This window comes from Anolis carolinensis, chromosome 3 (assembly GCF_035594765.1).
Source record: "Anolis carolinensis isolate JA03-04 chromosome 3, rAnoCar3.1.pri, whole genome shotgun sequence".
NCBI classification, from domain to species: domain Eukaryota; kingdom Metazoa; phylum Chordata; class Lepidosauria; order Squamata; family Dactyloidae; genus Anolis; species Anolis carolinensis.
In genome coordinates, this window is record NC_085843.1 from 239,534,402 (window position 1) to 239,552,137 (window position 17,736).

General features: G+C 38.5%; 1 protein-coding gene across 1 annotated transcript; it reads left to right on the forward strand.

The window, feature by feature from the left end:
* Window positions 1–151: 151 nt before the first annotated feature.
* On the forward strand, window positions 152–14,617 carry LOC100564314 (small ubiquitin like modifier 3). The gene is made up of 4 exons (XM_003218371.4): window positions 152–332; window positions 5,762–5,890; window positions 7,756–7,827; window positions 12,991–14,617. Exons 1-4 carry the CDS (start codon window positions 312–314, stop codon window positions 13,051–13,053), a joined length of 285 nt encoding a protein of 94 aa, XP_003218419.3. The 5' UTR covers window positions 152–311; the 3' UTR covers window positions 13,054–14,617.
* Window positions 14,618–17,736: the final 3,119 nt, after the last annotated feature.

Consider the following 17,736-nt stretch of genomic DNA (forward strand, 5'->3'; position numbering starts at 1 on the left):
TGGCTCCTCCCCCTTCTTCCTCCCGCGCTGGGAGTTATCCATCCATCCAGCCATCCTTCCCTTCCGCTGCATTCAGCCCGGCGATGACGCACGCAGCCGGGCGCGCCCCCGAGGAAAATATCCTCTCTCGGGGGCGCGCCTCGGGAGCGAGCGTCCCCCACGTGGCCCCGCCGGGAGCCAATCAGGAGGCGGGGATTGTGGGGCGCCAAGCGCGTGCTGGCGGGCAGTTGCTGCGGGCGGGATTGAAGAGCGAGAGAGAGAGAGCGAGCGAGGGACAGGCTTCGGAGGTGCTTCTTTCCCTCAGCGTCGCCATGTCTGAGGAGAAGCCCAAGGTAAGTCAGTCAGCCAGCGGGAGGGATTGGCCTCCATCATCCCCACCGCCTTCTCTTCCTTCTTCTCGGCTGACTTCTGAGGGAAAAGTGCGGCCTTTCTCTCTGAGGGAGAAGCCAAGCCTTTCCTCATCAGTTGTGAGGGAGACCCGGAAGCAGAATGGCGAGGCGCGGGGCCTGCCTCTCTTTCGCATCACCCGCGCTGTGGATCATGATCTTTCGCATCATCCGCCATGGCTCCATGCTGTGGGATTTGTAGTTCCTCTTTAGCATGGAAGGCCATGTCCAGGATCCCACAGCATTGAGCCTTCCAAGTGGCGCCAAACAGCATTCATTCTCACCCCGGTGTTTCTGATAGTTTACAACAGGCCCAGGCCAACTTGGGCCCTTCAGGTGTTTTGGGCTTCAACTCCCACAATTCCTAGCAGCCTACCGAGTTGAAGTCCAAAACACCTGGAGGGCCAAGTTGCCCCAGGCCTGCTTTACAATATTATGAATGAAATTACTTTATGGATTCAGGCTCGGGCCCCATCTCCTAAGTTATCTCATAATGTGTATGCAAATATCATTCTAGTCCCAAGCCTTTTGCCCTGGCTTTTAACCTCCAAACAAGGCGGTCAGCTCGACTCCCACAAAAGCGCGCGAAAGAAAGCCCTTCCTACGCATCCATGCTTTCTGGCATCACCATCCGGGCCTCCAAACCGTTTCCAATGGAATCCAAACCACTTTCTTCTATACTGGCTTGAAATGTCATTAAATGGTCAAGTGTAGACAAGGCCCCTGGTCCAGGACTCCGAAATACCCCAAAATCGGGTTGCTGGGAGGCACCTTCTACACAGCTGAAGAAAATCCCACATTATCTGCTTTGAACTGGAATATATGGCAGTGTGGGTTAAGGGCCCTTCCAGACAAGCCCCATATCCCAGGATCTGATCCCAGGTTTTCTGCTTTAAATTGTATTATATGAGCCTGCACTGCCAGATAATCTGGGGTAAATAGGAAACCTGGGATATAGGCCCTGTCTGGAAGGACCCTAAAATAGCCCAGGGCCGTTCCACACAGCCCGAGAATATCAAGGCAGAAAATCCCACAATATTTGCTTTGAACTGGGATATCTGAGTCCACAGTCATATATTCCAGTTCAAAGCAAATAATGTGGGATTTTATTCAGCTGGGGCCCCAGTTCAAACCAGATATTGTGGGATTTTTCTGCCTTGATATTTTGGGTTATATGGCTGTGTGGAAGGGCCCTGAATTTTCCGGGCTGCATGGCCATGGTCCCAAAGCATTATCTCCTAGCTTTTCACCCACATCTATGGCAGGCATCCTTAGAGGTTGTGAGATCTGTTGGAAACAAGGCAAGTAGGGTCTATGTATCTGGAATAATGTTCAGGGTGGGAGAAAGAACTCTTGTCTGTTTGAGGCAAGTGTGAATATTGCAATTGGCCACCTTGATTAGCATTGAATGGCCTTTCAGCTTCAAGGCATGGCTGCTTCCTGCCTGGGGGAATTTTTTTGTGGGGAGGTGATTAGCTGGCCCTAAAATTGTCCACATGCTTGAATGAGAATGATACCTGTGCTTCCTGGGGTTCTTTCGCACAGCCATATAACCCAGAATATCAAGGCAGGAAATCCCACAATATCTGCTTTGAAATGGAATATATGGCCATGTGGACTCAGATAACCCAATTTAAAGCAGATATTGTGGGATTTCCTGCCTTGATATTCTGGGTTATATGGCTTGTGTGAAAGGGCCCCTGATGGTTCACTGTAGCCACTTACTGTTTTCATACAGCGTATTATTGAAGTTTTATGTGTAAAATGGACCTTAATCGTCCATTAATTTCTTGTTCTCGACTTTGGGTCCCAGCTTGAAGATGGCTTATTTCCAAATCCAAAACGCTTCTGGTCTCAAGCATTTTGGATAAGGGATTCTTAGGGCCCTTCCACACAGTCATATAGCCCAGAGTATCAAGGCAGAAAATCTCACAATATCTGTTGAACTGAGTTATCTGAGTCCACACTGCCATATATTCCAGTTCAAAGCAGAAAATGTGGGATTTTCTGTCTTGATATTCTGGGTTATATGGCTGTGTGGAAAAGCCCTCAGCTTGCGCCTTATAGTTGTAACGCCTTGCCTCTTTTGCTAAATAAAATCCCGCATTTTCTGCTTTGAACTGGGATACATGGCAGTGTGGACTCAGTTAACCCAGTTAAAAGATGATATTGTGGGGTTTTCTGCCTGGATGTTCTGGGTTATATGGCTGTGTGGAAGGGTTCTGAGTAAACCGAGGAAGCTATAAAAAGATGAGAAGAAGGGACTGCTTCCCTCCCCGAAGCCCTTATTGTCAATGGAAGGCGATGGCGCGCGACCACCACGCGGCTTCGTTTCAGCCTCGACTTCCCTTTCCTTTTCCCTCCCTCTTGCGTTTCCGTTAGAAGTAGGGGGAGCCGCTCTGGGATTCCTGTTGTCTTTCCCAGTGTTTTCCTTCGAATTTAGATCCCCGCCGCCGCCCACGTGCTTCCAAAGTCAGGTCCTTACCCTGGGCGTTAGATTCCTCTTCTGCACAAATATTAAAGCTATATGAGCCCTTTATACTTTTCACTCTGGCAACCCTAGCTTCCATAGATGCTCCTTCCCCAATTTAATCTTTGTGCAGTGGAAAGGGGAAGGATATGTTGTTTTATATTCTGTCATATTGTATGGTTTTGGGCATGGCCCCATGTAAGCCGCCCCGAGTCCCCGTTGGGGAGATGGTGGCAGGGTATAAATAAAGTTTTATTATTATTATTACATTATAAGGATATTATAGCATGGAAATTGGTGATTCATATTTATAAGGGAAAGTCCGTTGGCATAAGTGAGAACAGTCCCCTCCCCACACACACACCTTAGGCTCCTGCACTGCCATATAATCCAGATTGAACAGAATTATATGAGTCTACACTGCCATATAATCCAGTTTAAAGCAGATAATCTGGATTTTATATGGCAGTGCAGAAGGGGTCTTAGTTCAGGAGGGAAATCATTTGATTGATACCTATTGAAGTACATACTTTCAGCTGTACATGAAATCCTAGGGCCCTTCTACACTGTCATATAATCCAGAATATCAAGGCAAATAATCCACATTATCTACTTTGAACTGGATTGTCTGAGTCTATACTGCCATATAATAAAGTTAAAAGTAGATAATCTGAATTTTATACAGTTGTGCAGAAGGGCCCTAGTTTAACTGGTGGGCTGTTCAGCTGAGTCCGTGAGTTGATATGGTTTTAAGAGGTGTGTATGTGTGGGGGGGGGGGGGGGGGGGCAGTGGTTTCCAAGCTTTGGTCCTCCTGGTGCTTTGAACTTCATTTCCCAGAAGCCCCAGCCAGCATGAAATCCTGGATCAAAACACTAGTGTGTGCACTGTAGAATTAATGCAGTTAGTTTGATACCACTCCCATAGCTCAGTGCTGTGCTGTCTTGGGAGTTGTAGTTTTACAAGTTCTTTAGCCATCTCTGCCAAAGGGTCCTTGTGCCTCACCAAACTTCCAACTCCCAGAATTTCATATAATTGAGCCATAATTGTTTAAATGGAGTCAAATTTCATTAATTACTCAGCATAGATGCACCTTTGAAGGATCAACGTTTGGGATTTCGCCATTTGGGGGAAATTCTGCGCTCCAAAGCTCAGTGGGGTTTTGGAGAGTGCATCTACACCAGGGGTCCTCACATTTTTAAAGCCAAGGGCTGTTTCACGGCCCCTCAGACTGTTAGGGGCGGATGACGGACTGTAGTTTGAAAAAAAAAAAGATGAACAAGTTCCTATGCACACTGCACATGCAAAAGAACAATACATTATTTAAAGTGAACCATTTTAACCAACATAAACTTACCAGCATTTCAATCGGAAGTGTGGGCCTTCTTTTGGCTGATGAGATAGTAAAGTTAATGAAGATCGTTGTGTGTTTTCAAGTCTTTCCAGACTTAAGTGACCTTAAGTATAAGGTTTAGGGCAGGGGCTGGGTTGGTGACCTTAAGAGGACTGTGTTCAGCCTGTAGACCTTAGTTTAGAGACCCCTGATCTATACTATAGGATTAATGCAGTTTACTCCTAGTCTTAACTGCCATAATTTGATGCTGTGGTGTTCTGGGAATTGCAGTTTTACAAGGTCTTTAACCTTTTCTGCCAATCCAAACTACAACTGCTATGATTCCATAGCATTGAGCTATGGCTGTTAACGTGTTGTCAAACTGCATTAATTCTAAGTTGTAGATGCACTCAGTGATTTGGAAGGGTATTTTGTGAATGGTCACATCTTCTGTTGTTTTTACTGAAACATACTTCCAAGATACTAACTTCAATTTAGCTAGAATAGGTGCATTGATTTTGTGAAATGTGTGTTTCACAAAGCAGCTGCTGCAGTGGATCAACTTAGATTGGGAATAGCAATTGGATTTGTGCCAGTAAGCTTTGGAATGCCATTGTTGGGGAAAAATTTACTCGCTTGAATATTAAAATTGTAAGATGGAAAGATGTGTGGGCCAGCATGGCCTGAGTGTTGGACTTGGACTCCTAGTGATTAGGATTTGAGTCCCCATTCACACATGAAAACCCACTTGGTGACTTTGGACAGATCATACTCTCAGCTTCAGAGGAAAGGAATGGCAAGTCTTCTGTGAACAAATCTTGGGAAGGAAACTTGCATGACAGATTCAGTTTAGGGTCAGAGTAAGTCAGACTCAAAGGCAAGAAGCAGCAACAACAAGATGGAAGGAAGTATGCTTTGTGTTGTTTCCATAGCCCCTAAAATCTATGAATTATTATTCAGGAGTATATTGAACAAAGTTACTTACAAGTAAGGTTCATATATAACGTATGTTTGAATGCTTTTAAAAAATGATAGAGCAAAAAAGTTTATTCCATGTTTGTTATAGATGGTATCTATATTTTTAAAAATCCACTGCCATAAGCAAGATTTTAGTTCTAACTTGAAGTGGCATTTCTTTCAGATTTTACTTTCAGACAGTATTAAGTACACATTGCTTGAAGGAGTATCTAGAAATATGTGAGTGCTCATGTCTGTTACTGGATGCTTGAACTGCTGAAAAGATCCCAGCTGACAACATTTTGCACAATATGGATTAATTCTGAATTATATTTTGATGACTGCTTTAGTGAGAGGAGTGTTATGTTTTGTATTTCTTTCTACTACCCAAACATGGGCTAGAACCATGTAGATGTATGGCATTAATGTTGTGATTAATTTGTAATTATTTCATCAGTTCATGTACTGTTTATCAGACCTATTACAAACATCTCAGATCAAGTGTTTTGGCAACAGGTTACTTTATGTTGTCTATCATTTGGTTGAGCGAGTTAGTATTGGTTTTCTTCCTTTTACTTCACAAACATTGATACATATTTTTCTATTTTGTTTGGCAGGAAGGAGTAAAAACAGAGAATGATCATATCAATTTAAAAGTAGCTGGCCAAGATGGATCAGTGGTCCAATTTAAAATTAAACGGCACACACCGCTAAGTAAACTAATGAAGGCTTATTGTGAGAGACAGGTAAAAAGTGAAATGTACATAATTTTATTGTGGTATTTCAAGTAATAAATGCATCAAAATGTCTCATGTCCATGATTTGTTTGTCAGATTCTGGGAACAGAAGTGATAACCTATACAGATATCTTCAGTTAACAGAGTGGATGTCTTTAGGGCTTACTTTAACAGAAACTTTGCTACCAGATGTGGAAGGAATATTGAAAAAAAATGGGGGTAGGTTCCTAACCACAAAAAAGAGTAGTTCAACATATTTCAGTAATTTTTTTATTCAAAACCAACCTTGTGCACATGTGAAATGAATAACCAGGTCAGGAAAGTCTTGATTAATGAAATAAAAGCATTTTAATGTTCTGGAAACCACTTAAATACATCTTCCAAAATGTTTTTTGGATTTTCTTTTCTTTCAACAGCCTTCACTTTTCCTATGACTTCCATTTTGCTGGCAAAACTTAGTGAGATATGTTTTTTCAACATACCAGGATACTTGTTGAGGAACACTTGTGTGTTTTTCCTTTTTCTGTCTGTTTTGGTCTTCACACATGCTCAGGGAGTGATTTTGGAGACCACTGCTTACTTGGCCTATTGTACATAAACACACACAGCTATACAAGTAGTCCCTGAATTCCAAACATATGACTTACAAATGAGTCATAGTTAAGAATGGGTGTGAGACCATAGGAAGTGAGAGAAACCAACCCCCCAGAGGGGAAATTCACTCCTGAAAAAGTTATAATGGGGCAAAGGTGTCTCAACTGAAGATTTCTCAGCAGTCATTGTTTCCACAACAAGCCAAATTTTTCAAAATCCAATTATCACAGACAGAAAGTGTGGTGAAATCTTTGTAATGGGCACGGACAGCAAAACAAACACCACATGGGTGTTAACCCCCATGCTATCCAAAGATAGATATCTGGAGATACACTTTTAAAATGTACCTGTTCTGACTTACATACACATTCAATTTAAGAATAAACTGGGACTGCCTGTCATAGAATCTCATTCTTTCCCAGGTTAAGCTCCCCCTCCCCCCCATTCTTTACTGCAGATCATAGCCCAACACTGAAAGTATGTTTCTCTAGCTTTCCTTCACCATCTTTCCAATGCCAATTGCTACAAATAACTACATCAGTACTGTGCTATAGTTTATTTCACTTCTGTTCTGCAGCTTTAAGAAAGTGCAGCCTGATGGGTTTAAGTGAATACTCCTGTGATTAATTAAGTTTACACTGTTATATTGGAGGCCACAAAGGAAAATCAAGAGAGAGTGGAATGAAATTCTTTTTTTGTTGGCATGTTGGTTACTATATGTATATTTGTATTTATTGGAAGCTACAGTTCTGTATTAGCAAAGAAAAGAAATACCACACAATACTTTTCATTTCTAGTAGCCCTGCTTAAAGATGGGTAAAATACACAAAGGTTATCCAACCTTCGCTTATCCAACATTCTGTATTATCCAACGCAGTTTGTCTTTTATTAGTCAATGTTTTTGTAGTCTATGTTTTCAATACAGTGCGATGATTTGGTGCCAAATTCGTAAATACAGTAATTACTACGTAGCGTTACCCTGTATTGAACTGCTTTTTCTGTCAATTTGTTGCAAAACATGATGTTTTGGTGCTTAATTTATAAAATCATAATGTAATTTGATGTTTAATAGGCTTTTCCTTAATCTCTCCTTATCATCCAACATTTTTACTTATCCAGCGTTGTGCCGGCACATTTATGTTGGATAAGTGAGACTTTACTATATAAGGTTACTACTGTCCCTGACTTGAACTGGACTTCTGGGGTATACATTTTGTATAAAATATATACTTTGACAAAAAGTAATATATTTTTGATATCTTTTATTCGTTATCTTCCAGGGTTTGTCAATGAGACAGATTAGATTCAGATTTGATGGACAGCCAATTAATGAAACGGACACACCTGCACAAGTAAGAGAAGGGTGTTGTTTGATATTTATTTATTATTTATTTATTTTTCACATTTATATCCCGCCCTTCTCACCCGAAGAGACTCACGGCGGCTTACAACAGTGGCAACAATTAGAATTATGATATTATAGAGTTGAGGATGTGTTTGTCGTTTCTGTCTATGTCTTAGGAATTTTGCAAATGCATAAAACAGAAGTTATTTTGTTTCATATTTATTTATTTATTTACAGCATTTATATTCCGCCCTTCTCACCCCGAAGGGGTCTCAGGGCGGATCTCATTACACATATAGGCAAACATTCAATGCCTTTTAACATAGAACAAAGACAAACAAACATAGGCTCCGAGCGGCTTCGAACTCATGACCTCCTGGTCAGAGTGATTCATTGCAGCTAATTGCAGCTGGCTTGCTCTCCCCCCTGTGCCACAGGTTTCTTATTGTACTGTTGAATCACTAATAACCATAATGAAGGCCCTTCCACATAATCATGTAGCTCAGAATATCAAGGTCGATAATCTACAGTATCTGTTTTGAACTGGGTTATCTGAGTCCACAGTGCTATATAATCCAGTTCAAAGCAGATAATGTGGGATTTTATACAGCTGTGTGAAAGGGGCCTCAACTTCTATAGCTGTAGATACCATTTCCCTAGGAAGTAGCAGTTATACCAGATTTTTCTTAATTGATTATAATTTTTCTTTAAATGTAATTAGGGCTGAATCTACACGCCCTATATCTCAGGTTCTGATCCCAGATTATCTTCCTTGAACTGAATTATATGAGTCTACACTGCCAGATAATCTGGGATAAGAAGATACTCTGGGATCAGATCTTGGGATATAGGACAGTCTAGATCCAGCCTAAGGCCCCTTATATAGAGCTGAATAAAATCCCTCATTATATGCTTTTAACTGGAATATATGGCAGTGTGGACTCAGATAACTCAGTTCCAAACAGATATTGTGAGATTTTCTGCCTTGATATTCTAGGTTATGTGTCAGATATGAAGTGCACTTGTATTCGTATTTGATATATTTCCTTGATACATTATACCATAATTATCTTTTCTTGGGGAAATTCTCCCTGTATCATATTGACAGTATTTGCAATTTGTTTTGGCATGAATATACAGCACGGGTCCTTGCTACACTGCCATATAATCCAGATTATCTGCTTGAACTGGATTATATGAGTCTACACTGCCATATAAACCAGCCAGTTCAAAACAGACACTGTATATACTCGAGTATAAGCCGACTCTAATATAAGCTGAGGCACCTAATTTTACCCCAGAAAACTGGGGAAACAATAAGTTCGAGTATAAGCCGAGGGTGGAAAATGCAGGAGTTACTGTGTGTGTGTGTGCATTTCCCCTGCAATATTTGCAAGTCCTGTATTCATATATATCTATCTAGACATCTCTATATATAGATAATTATATCTGTATAGGATTTGCAAAGACTTGCAAACATGTGAAGTGAAAATTCATATATAAAATAATGTATACACATAGATACAGATATACAGGTACATGGAAATCTCTAGCTATGTATATGTATATAAGATTTGCAAAGACTTCCAAACCTGAGGGGGAAATTCATATATAAAATTAATGTATATAGATAGATACAAATATAAAGGTACATAGGGATTGCAAAGGCTTGCAGAGAGAAATGCCTATATATCTATAGCAGAGATTAACAAATATTTCAGGGGAAAATGCTTTTATAAGATTAGGCCATAGATAAATTAAAAGGAGGAAAGACCCCAGGAATGGATGGGCTGGGACCGGAATATTATAAAAAATGTAAAGCAATTTTGGTGCCAAAATTAAAAGAACTATATAATAGGATAATGAAAGGAGAACAGACCCACAATCGTGGCAAGAATCAAGGATCATAGTAATTCTAAAAACAAATAAAGATCCTAGTTCATATAAACCAAGATGCTAAAATACTGATGGCAATAATGGCGAAGAGAATAAATAGCTTCATATATAACTATATTAAAAAGGATCAATGTGGATTCATTCCCGGAAGAAAAATGTCAAATCTAGTGGGAAGAGTACTAAATGTAATTCACACAATTATTGAAAAAAAATATAAAAGCAGGGATACTGGCCCTAGATATATTTAAGGCATTTGACTGTTTCATGGCCGATACTAAAAATAATTCTAGAAAAATTTGGATTAGGGGAGAGATTTAGAGGACTGATTGAGAAACTATATTCAACTAACTTTGCAGAAATACAAGTAAATGATGGCCTTACAGAAAAAATAAAATCAACCCGAGGGACAAGACAGGGCTGTCCCCTTTCACCTACCCTATTTGCAATAGTCATAGATATGTTAGCAAATATGATATGAGAGGATATCAATATAAAAGGGATAGGGAGGGAGGGAAGATATAAGATGTATTTATTTGCAGATGACACACTACTAACCTTTCAAAATCCGATAGAACAATTAAAAAGAATAGACACACACCTAACAGAATTTGGGGAAATTACAGGCCTTCAAGTTAATTGGAATAAATCCGAAATGTTGTTATTTAATTATTCTAAAGAAGAGGAAGGGAGATTAAGAGAAGAGGGATTGTTTAGAATAAAAATAAGGAAGTCAATAAAATATTTAGGAATCAATATATCTAAGGAAATTGGCAATCTAGAAGGAGATAATGTAATTAGTTTAAGGAAAAACGTTAAGGATACTCTAGCTAAATTTGCCAAACTCAAATTGTCATGGTTCCGTAGAATAGCATTAATAAAAATGAAAATACTACCCAAAATTAACTTTTTGTTTAGGATGCTACCTATTAAAATCTCAGCAGGAGAAATTACAATTTGGTAGAATATGAAAAACAACTTCTGTAACGGGAATAAACGAGCTATAATAAATAAAGAAAAATGGTATAAAATACAAAAGAAAGGAGGCCTGGGACTACCAAACTTAAAATTATACTATATAGCAAACCAGTTAAGGTATATTATTGAAGGGATTGTAGGTCAAAAGGATTTAGAATGGTTAGAAGAAGAGAGTGAAGACATAGATATGAAATTAGAATATATTTTCTTCATAGGGAAAACCAGAAATTTGGAGAAGAAATGGTATAGCAAAATAGAGAACCCCTTTTTTAAAAATATATTGGAAATTTGGACTAAGTATGAGGAAAAATTAATACCACTGATCTCCCCATTAACTCCAGTGTTAATTACAAAAAATTTCCCTATAGATCTCAAAAAAGGAGATAGAAAGCAAATTTAAAGAAAAAGGAATAATGAAATTAAAAGATTGGGTATTGAAGATGAAAAATACTGGGGAGATAAGGGATCAACTATCAGGAGGAAGTAATAGGTGGTATAAAGTTCTTCAATTGGAAAGATAGTCAAGGGAAATAAAGAAATATAAGGGAGATAGGGAACTTACAAAATTTGAAAGGATGATTAATCAAAGGAGGTGCAAGAAAGAGAAAGAAAGAACAAAAGGTATAACAAAGAACAGGAGGAGAAGGTGATTTATCAACACGATTGGTTGATAAAGACTTAAAATAGTGTATAACTACTAAAATAATGTATAAATATTAAAATATAGTGTTCCTACTTCGCGGATTTTCACTTATTACTGGTGGTCCTGAAACCTAGCCCCCGCGATAAGTGAAGGAACACTGTATATGTGAGGCCCTGTATTATATGGGTCAAGGCACTATTAAAACCAATACTTACTTTTAAGTAAAATGACATAGCATTAAATATTTGGCTAAAGAAAATTGAGCTAAATGCATATTTGAAATCAAATCCAAGATAGAAGATATACATTGGTCCATGACATGTGCTTCAACTTGCATATTTTTGATCATGAGGCTGCCCTGAAACATGACACTCTTGTCCTCGGTTCTTTGTTTTCTTTCTCCATTAGGAAAGGACTTTTGATGGTTGTACAAGCAGCCTATATATGCAGCTTAATGCATATGCTGTTTTTGGCATTATTGCTTCTGTATCAGTCAAATCCACTGCAGTACTTTTTTTCTCGGCTAGTGTCATGTTGTATCTTGGGCTTTGGGTTTATGGTCAGGAGTCTAATGATTTTGGCTTGTTTACTTAAAAAAAAGCACCACTGTGTGGTGGTTACCTCTGACCCCTCCTTTCCAAAGTCATATGGTTCATACTACTTTTGCTCCCATGCTGAATCAATTTGAATCTTTGAGAGAGGTAGAAAGATAGTGTGGTGAGGGGGAAGCAGTATCTTGCAGTATTTCTGCAAAATCCCATGAGAAGGAAGAGGCTTGTTGGAGGAAAGGAGCAATAATCTCTGACCTGTGTTGCATGTCATCAGTAATTGTTACTTCTCTGGAGAAGCTGGGTAGGAAAATGGAAAGGTGGTTTCTTTTGTGAGAATTTCAGTTACAGGAGGTATAAATGAATTCTTCCTATGGGCTGGTATTCTGCAAAAAAATAGCTGCTACTTAAAAACCAGATGGAAAGGAGAAAAGTCATCCCACCTTTACCTTTCTAGGTTTTCTTTGTCATTTATTTGAAGATGTTTTCATTAACTGCCAGTTTAGTGTGCCTTCCAAAATGCACATCAGATAAATTGGACATACACACTGGCAATTAATTACTATTCTTTGTTAAGTATGCATGAAAGATTAGGAATAAAATGAAAGATGAAAGTACCTGATCTTGTTGCATTGTTGAAGTCAGTTGGCAAGTATATGGCTTGTGTTTGTTTTAAAGAAGTATGGCAAGAAGCATTGATGTATATTTAAAAGATTATTTGTACTCTACACAGAGCATGTTTGTGAGTGGAGAAGAATGCAGCAATTAGAGCTGTAGATATTAGACTGAGTTAATATGGTCTATAAATAAGACTTGATTGGAGTTTTTTTTTTACTTTTGAATAAGAACATGAATCTCAGGGTCCTTCTACACTGCCATATAATCCCAAATATCAAAGCAGATAATCTGGATTTTATACAGCTGTGTAGAAGGGCCCTCTGAGAGGTGGAAGGATAATGTGGTGAGGAGGAAAGTTGAGTAGATGTATAAATACTTTGTAAGACATTGAAGTTATATGCGAAATATGTAACAAACAATAGCATAGAACCCATTAAAATACCTTGAAGACTAACATAATATTGGTGATTTTTAAAATTTTCTTTCACAGTTGGAGATGGAAGATGAAGATACTATTGATGTGTTTCAACAGCAGACGGGTGGCATGTGCTAAATATCCTGTCATTTTGGGAAGAGGAATGTAAAATGTCACCTCACTTTATCATCTGTCCTTGGATTTGATATTAAATGGTAAACAAGTGAACATGCCAGGCATACAGGAATCTTCTCACATTCTGAGGACACCTATCCAAATTATTTTTTTGTTCCTGATATACTGCGTGTGCAAGTGGAAGCTGTATCTGTGGAAAATAACTGCATCATAAAATGGGCCCTGTTAAAATTAAATTTTCAAATAAGTAAAATACTTGCTGTTGTCTGCTGTAATCTTGTCCCTATGAATTGGTGGCCTAAATACCAACCTACTGTAAAACAAGAATAATTACTTCTGGCTTTTGTTGTTTTTGTTTTACTGTTTAATTATAGTAATGTAAATATTGAAATATTTTTCCTTGCAAAAGTAAAGTTTTTTCTCAGAATAGATGGTTTGGGAAAGAAGAGAAAGAGTTTTGCCATTTAATAAAGTTAATACTTTAAACGTGTTAGTGGGATATGCAGAAAGGGCAGTACCTTCAAATACAATGCTGAACATAGTGGCAGTTTAAGATAATGCAAATGTACATGTGCTTTTTCATAATAAAATAGCTTAGATCAAACAAGTTTTTTAAAGTAATGGAATGTCTTTGAGTTTGTCAGCTGCTGTAGAATTTCCATATTTAACTTTCGCAGCTACTATTTAAAAACATCACATCTCTGGGGTTGAGCACTATTGTCTTTTTAAGGAGTGGACCAGAATCCTCTTACAGGCTCAGCTGTACAACTCTCATTCATTTTAATGGGACATGTGGGAGATGTACTCTGATAGTTCCTATTGAGAACCCTTACTTCTCATGATTGATTTTAGATAATAGTTATATACCTTTTTTCTGTGAACACCAATGAAAGCCCATTTTATAAGCTTATTTTCTGTGATTTTCCAAAACATAGGCTGGCATTCAAAGAGCTGTGTTCTGCATATGCAACAGGGTTTCTTGGTCCCTATCTCTAGTTCATCTCCTTTTGCACACTGACGTCTCCTCTTCTGAGTTTGGCTGTCTGGAGTAATATGCAGTGTGACACAGGTTGATATCAAGGATAGGGCTCTTTGGATTCCAGCCTTGGATCCACATTATTCAAAATAAAAAATTTCAGTATTTTTTTTGTTAAAATTAAATGTGCATACTCTTTGAAGAAGGCGACCACAAAACATCAATTAATAAAATCTCGTGTTTTTAATGAGACTTTCTATATTACTCCCCCCTCTCCCCCATTTGGGTTTTAATTGATGTAAGAATATCTAGCTTGTGATGTTCTTCAGTATATCCAAATGAAAATGCAGATTTATTTGTTCAGTTTCAGTAGGCTGTTCATTGCTGCTTGAAAAGGTCACTTTCTGCCTTTTATAATCTATCTGTTAGATCATTGGCTTGGAAGAAATCCTGCTGGAAAAAATCTCTTTTTTCATCAATTGTATATGGGCAAAGGAGGAATATTCTTTTAAATCTGTTGCTGTTTCTTCATCGATTTGTACTATATATGTCCTTTACTACTGTATACAGTAAATATAGTTTGGTACTCTGTCTCTTGACTTATGCTTAATTCTGCATTTCTTATTACTGTGTTGTAGCTTATATCACCAAAAATGCTGACAACTTATATATACATCTTTATTAAAATTCTTTTGTGGAGAGTAAACCTACTTTTCAAGGTATAAACATCCATACACATCAGTGTTTTTTTCATAAAGTCTAGCCCTTGTCAACTTGTATTATAAGTTAGCTCATGAGACTTTCCCTTGCATGTAGTAAAAACTGGGTCAAATGTGTATTTTTTTTCCAGCAAGAAATGTGTACTATGAAAAGTACACTATATCTGTTACGTGTGCATGGTATGCTATAAAATCAGCAGTAGCAGAGGAAATGCTGGAGTAAAGAGCAAGACCATGTTTTCTGTTTATTGCTGCAGAAGTAGTGACGCTGAATCTAGTGCCGATACCCGACTTAGATAGTCAGAGTTCACACTGACAGGTTTTGAACAAAGTGATCCAATCTCTTTTTGGACAGGAAGTATAGGCAAATTGAAAGCTGATTAATACCCTGCAGTAATTACATGTTTGTTAGCTACATGAAACCAAGAATCAGTTCCAGGATAATATTTTGTAGATTAGAGATTTTATTTTCCTTTACTATACTGTGTTGTGTGTATACACATTCTCAGAAACATCTAATCAGATATCAGTGTAAACTTAAATTTTCCAAATTATTTCTAGAGTCAATCTTCGCCTAGAAAATGGCACTTGAAATTTCTCAAAATCTAATATGCCCAAACCATGAGACATTGGCAGTTCACACAGGCACAGTTCTGCTTTTCTATTCTGCTATCAACTGTTTCATAACAGGTTATAGAGCATGCAATATAAACTATTGAAAGTCAATTGGTTAATAGAAAGTCTGTTTCTGATTGTAAGATATTTTGAATGGGTTCTCAACTAGTGTTTTGCTGCCCATATCTGAATCTTATTGTAGCAGAAGTTTTCTTGACCAGCTAATATACATAGCTTTTACAGCCAGTTTTAAAGTTTCTTGGCTACTCGCTTTATATTGAGCATAGGTAACATCTTGATCCAAAAATTGATAGTTTCCAGCACCAGTCATAAATTGAATAAACCTTGGTGGATGTTACATACTTGGAATGAAAAATGTTAATATCTTAAAAGTTCTTTAAAATAGATACAATGATATGGTGTAGAAGTATGGAACAGAATGAATTCTCGTGACTAGCAAACCTCCCATATGTTTCATGATTCTTGCAACTATAGAGAATGCAAGTGATTAAGGTCTGTGTAGGTTGGGGCAGGCCGTGGCAATTTTAAGGTGAATTGTACGTACTCCTAAGACAGTTCAGAAGGCAATTTTTTGCTAGCAAAAGGTGGTTTGATAAGAATTGTAGCAAAAGCAGCCTTGGAAGCTGTGTTCTCCATCATTGATGACTCCCTATCATTGATGACATCGAGATTTCCATTTATCTTCCAGCCTTGGATGCATTTCCTCGACCGCTGCCAGAAGTAGAGGAATTCATTTTTGTTTTATGTCAAAATGAATTTGGATGTACACTCAGTCCTCCACATTTGTGTGTTCAACCTTTGCAGATTTAGTTATTTGTGGGTTTAATTATGTTCTGTCTAGCTCAGCCAGGGCAACTGGTTATCTTCCAGAGAATCCTAGGGCCCTTCCACACAGCCATAGAACTCAGAATATCAAGACAGAAAATACCACAATATTTGCTTTGAACTGGGTAATCTGAGTCCATTCTAGTTCAGTAGAAAATGGGATTTTATTCAGCTGTGTGGAAGGGACCCTAGAGGTCTCAGGTTAAAAAAAAAAAGTGTTGCCGAAGGCTTTAATTGCCAAAAATCACTGGGTTGCTGTGAGTTTTCTGGACTGTATGGCCATGTTCCAGAATAATAAAACTTTATACCCCACCACCATGTCCCCGTGGGGACATGAGGTGGCTCACAATCTTACAAAATTAACAATGCAAATACATTAACAATATACACAGTTTAAAACACAAGAAGGTGATAAAACAAGTTAAAGATTTATACAAGAGTAATAATATCAAACAACTACCAATGCAATTCAGTCAACTTCAAAGGTGGTGGTGGTGGTGGGGGACTATAGCAGCAATATAAGATAAAATCATTAGATTAAAATACCCCGATGAAAGGAACCTAATAACATTCAGAATAGAATTATAATGAGGCTGGTCATCCAATAGCTGTCTCCAAAGGCCAGCCCAAACATCCAGGTTTTCAATTGTTTCTTAAAGGACGGTAGGGAGGGCGCCAAGCATTCTCTCCTGACATTTCGCCCACATCTATGGCAGGCATCCTCAGGTTTTGAGATCTGTTGGAAACTAGGTAAGTGGGGTTTATATATCTGGAATGTCCAGGGTGGGAGAAGGAACTGTTGTCTGAGACAAGTGCGAATGTTGCAATGAGCCACTTCGATTAGCACTGAATGGCCTTTCAGCTTCATATCCTGGCTGCTTCCTGCCTGAGGGAATCCTTTGTCAGACTACACAGAGAAGCCATTGAAATCTTCAAGCATATGGACAACACAAAGGAGGAAACCATGAAAATTAACAAAATCTGGCCACCAGTATTAAAACACTCTAAAATCAGGACAGTAAGAGCCAGCTAACACCTTCCAACAAAGAATTCCCCCAGGCAGGAAAGAGTCATGTCTTGAAGCTATGACTTCAGTGCTAATCAAGGTGATCAATTGCAACATTCACACTTGCCTCAAACAGCCAAGAGTTGTTTCTCCCATCCTGGACCTTCCACAGATATATAAATCCCACTTGCCTAGTTTCCAACAGACCTCACAACCTCTGTGGTTGCCTGCCATAGATGTGGGCAAAACGTTGGGAGAAAGGCTTCTGAAACATGGCCGTACAGCTCGGAAAACTCGCAGCAACCGATTGAAAAGAGATGATTTAACTCTGATGAAAGTGCAGTATCAGAGATGTGATTTTTTTGATTTTTTAATTTATTTATTGGAGTTGCTGGATTTAAGTTATTTTATAAAACAATTAAATCTAATGAAAACAATTCTAAACAAATCCTCTCCTTATGAGTCAGTCAGTCTCTCCTTTTAGTATCTCTACGGGTTTCCTTTAAAGACAAAGACTTCCTGAG

What these genes read in the sequence shown, in the direction of transcription:
- LOC100564314 (XM_003218371.4), top strand. Translation starts at nt 312, where the DNA reads ATGTCTGAGGAGAAGCCCAAG. An exon ending in TGTCTGAGGAGAAGCCCAAG is followed by an intron (nt 333 to 5,761) that starts GTAAGTCAGTCA and finishes TTTGTTTGGCAG; the next exon opens with GAAGGAGTAAAAACAGAGAA. An exon ending in AGGCTTATTGTGAGAGACAG is followed by an intron (nt 5,891 to 7,755) that starts GTAAAAAGTGAA and finishes GTTATCTTCCAG; the next exon opens with GGTTTGTCAATGAGACAGAT.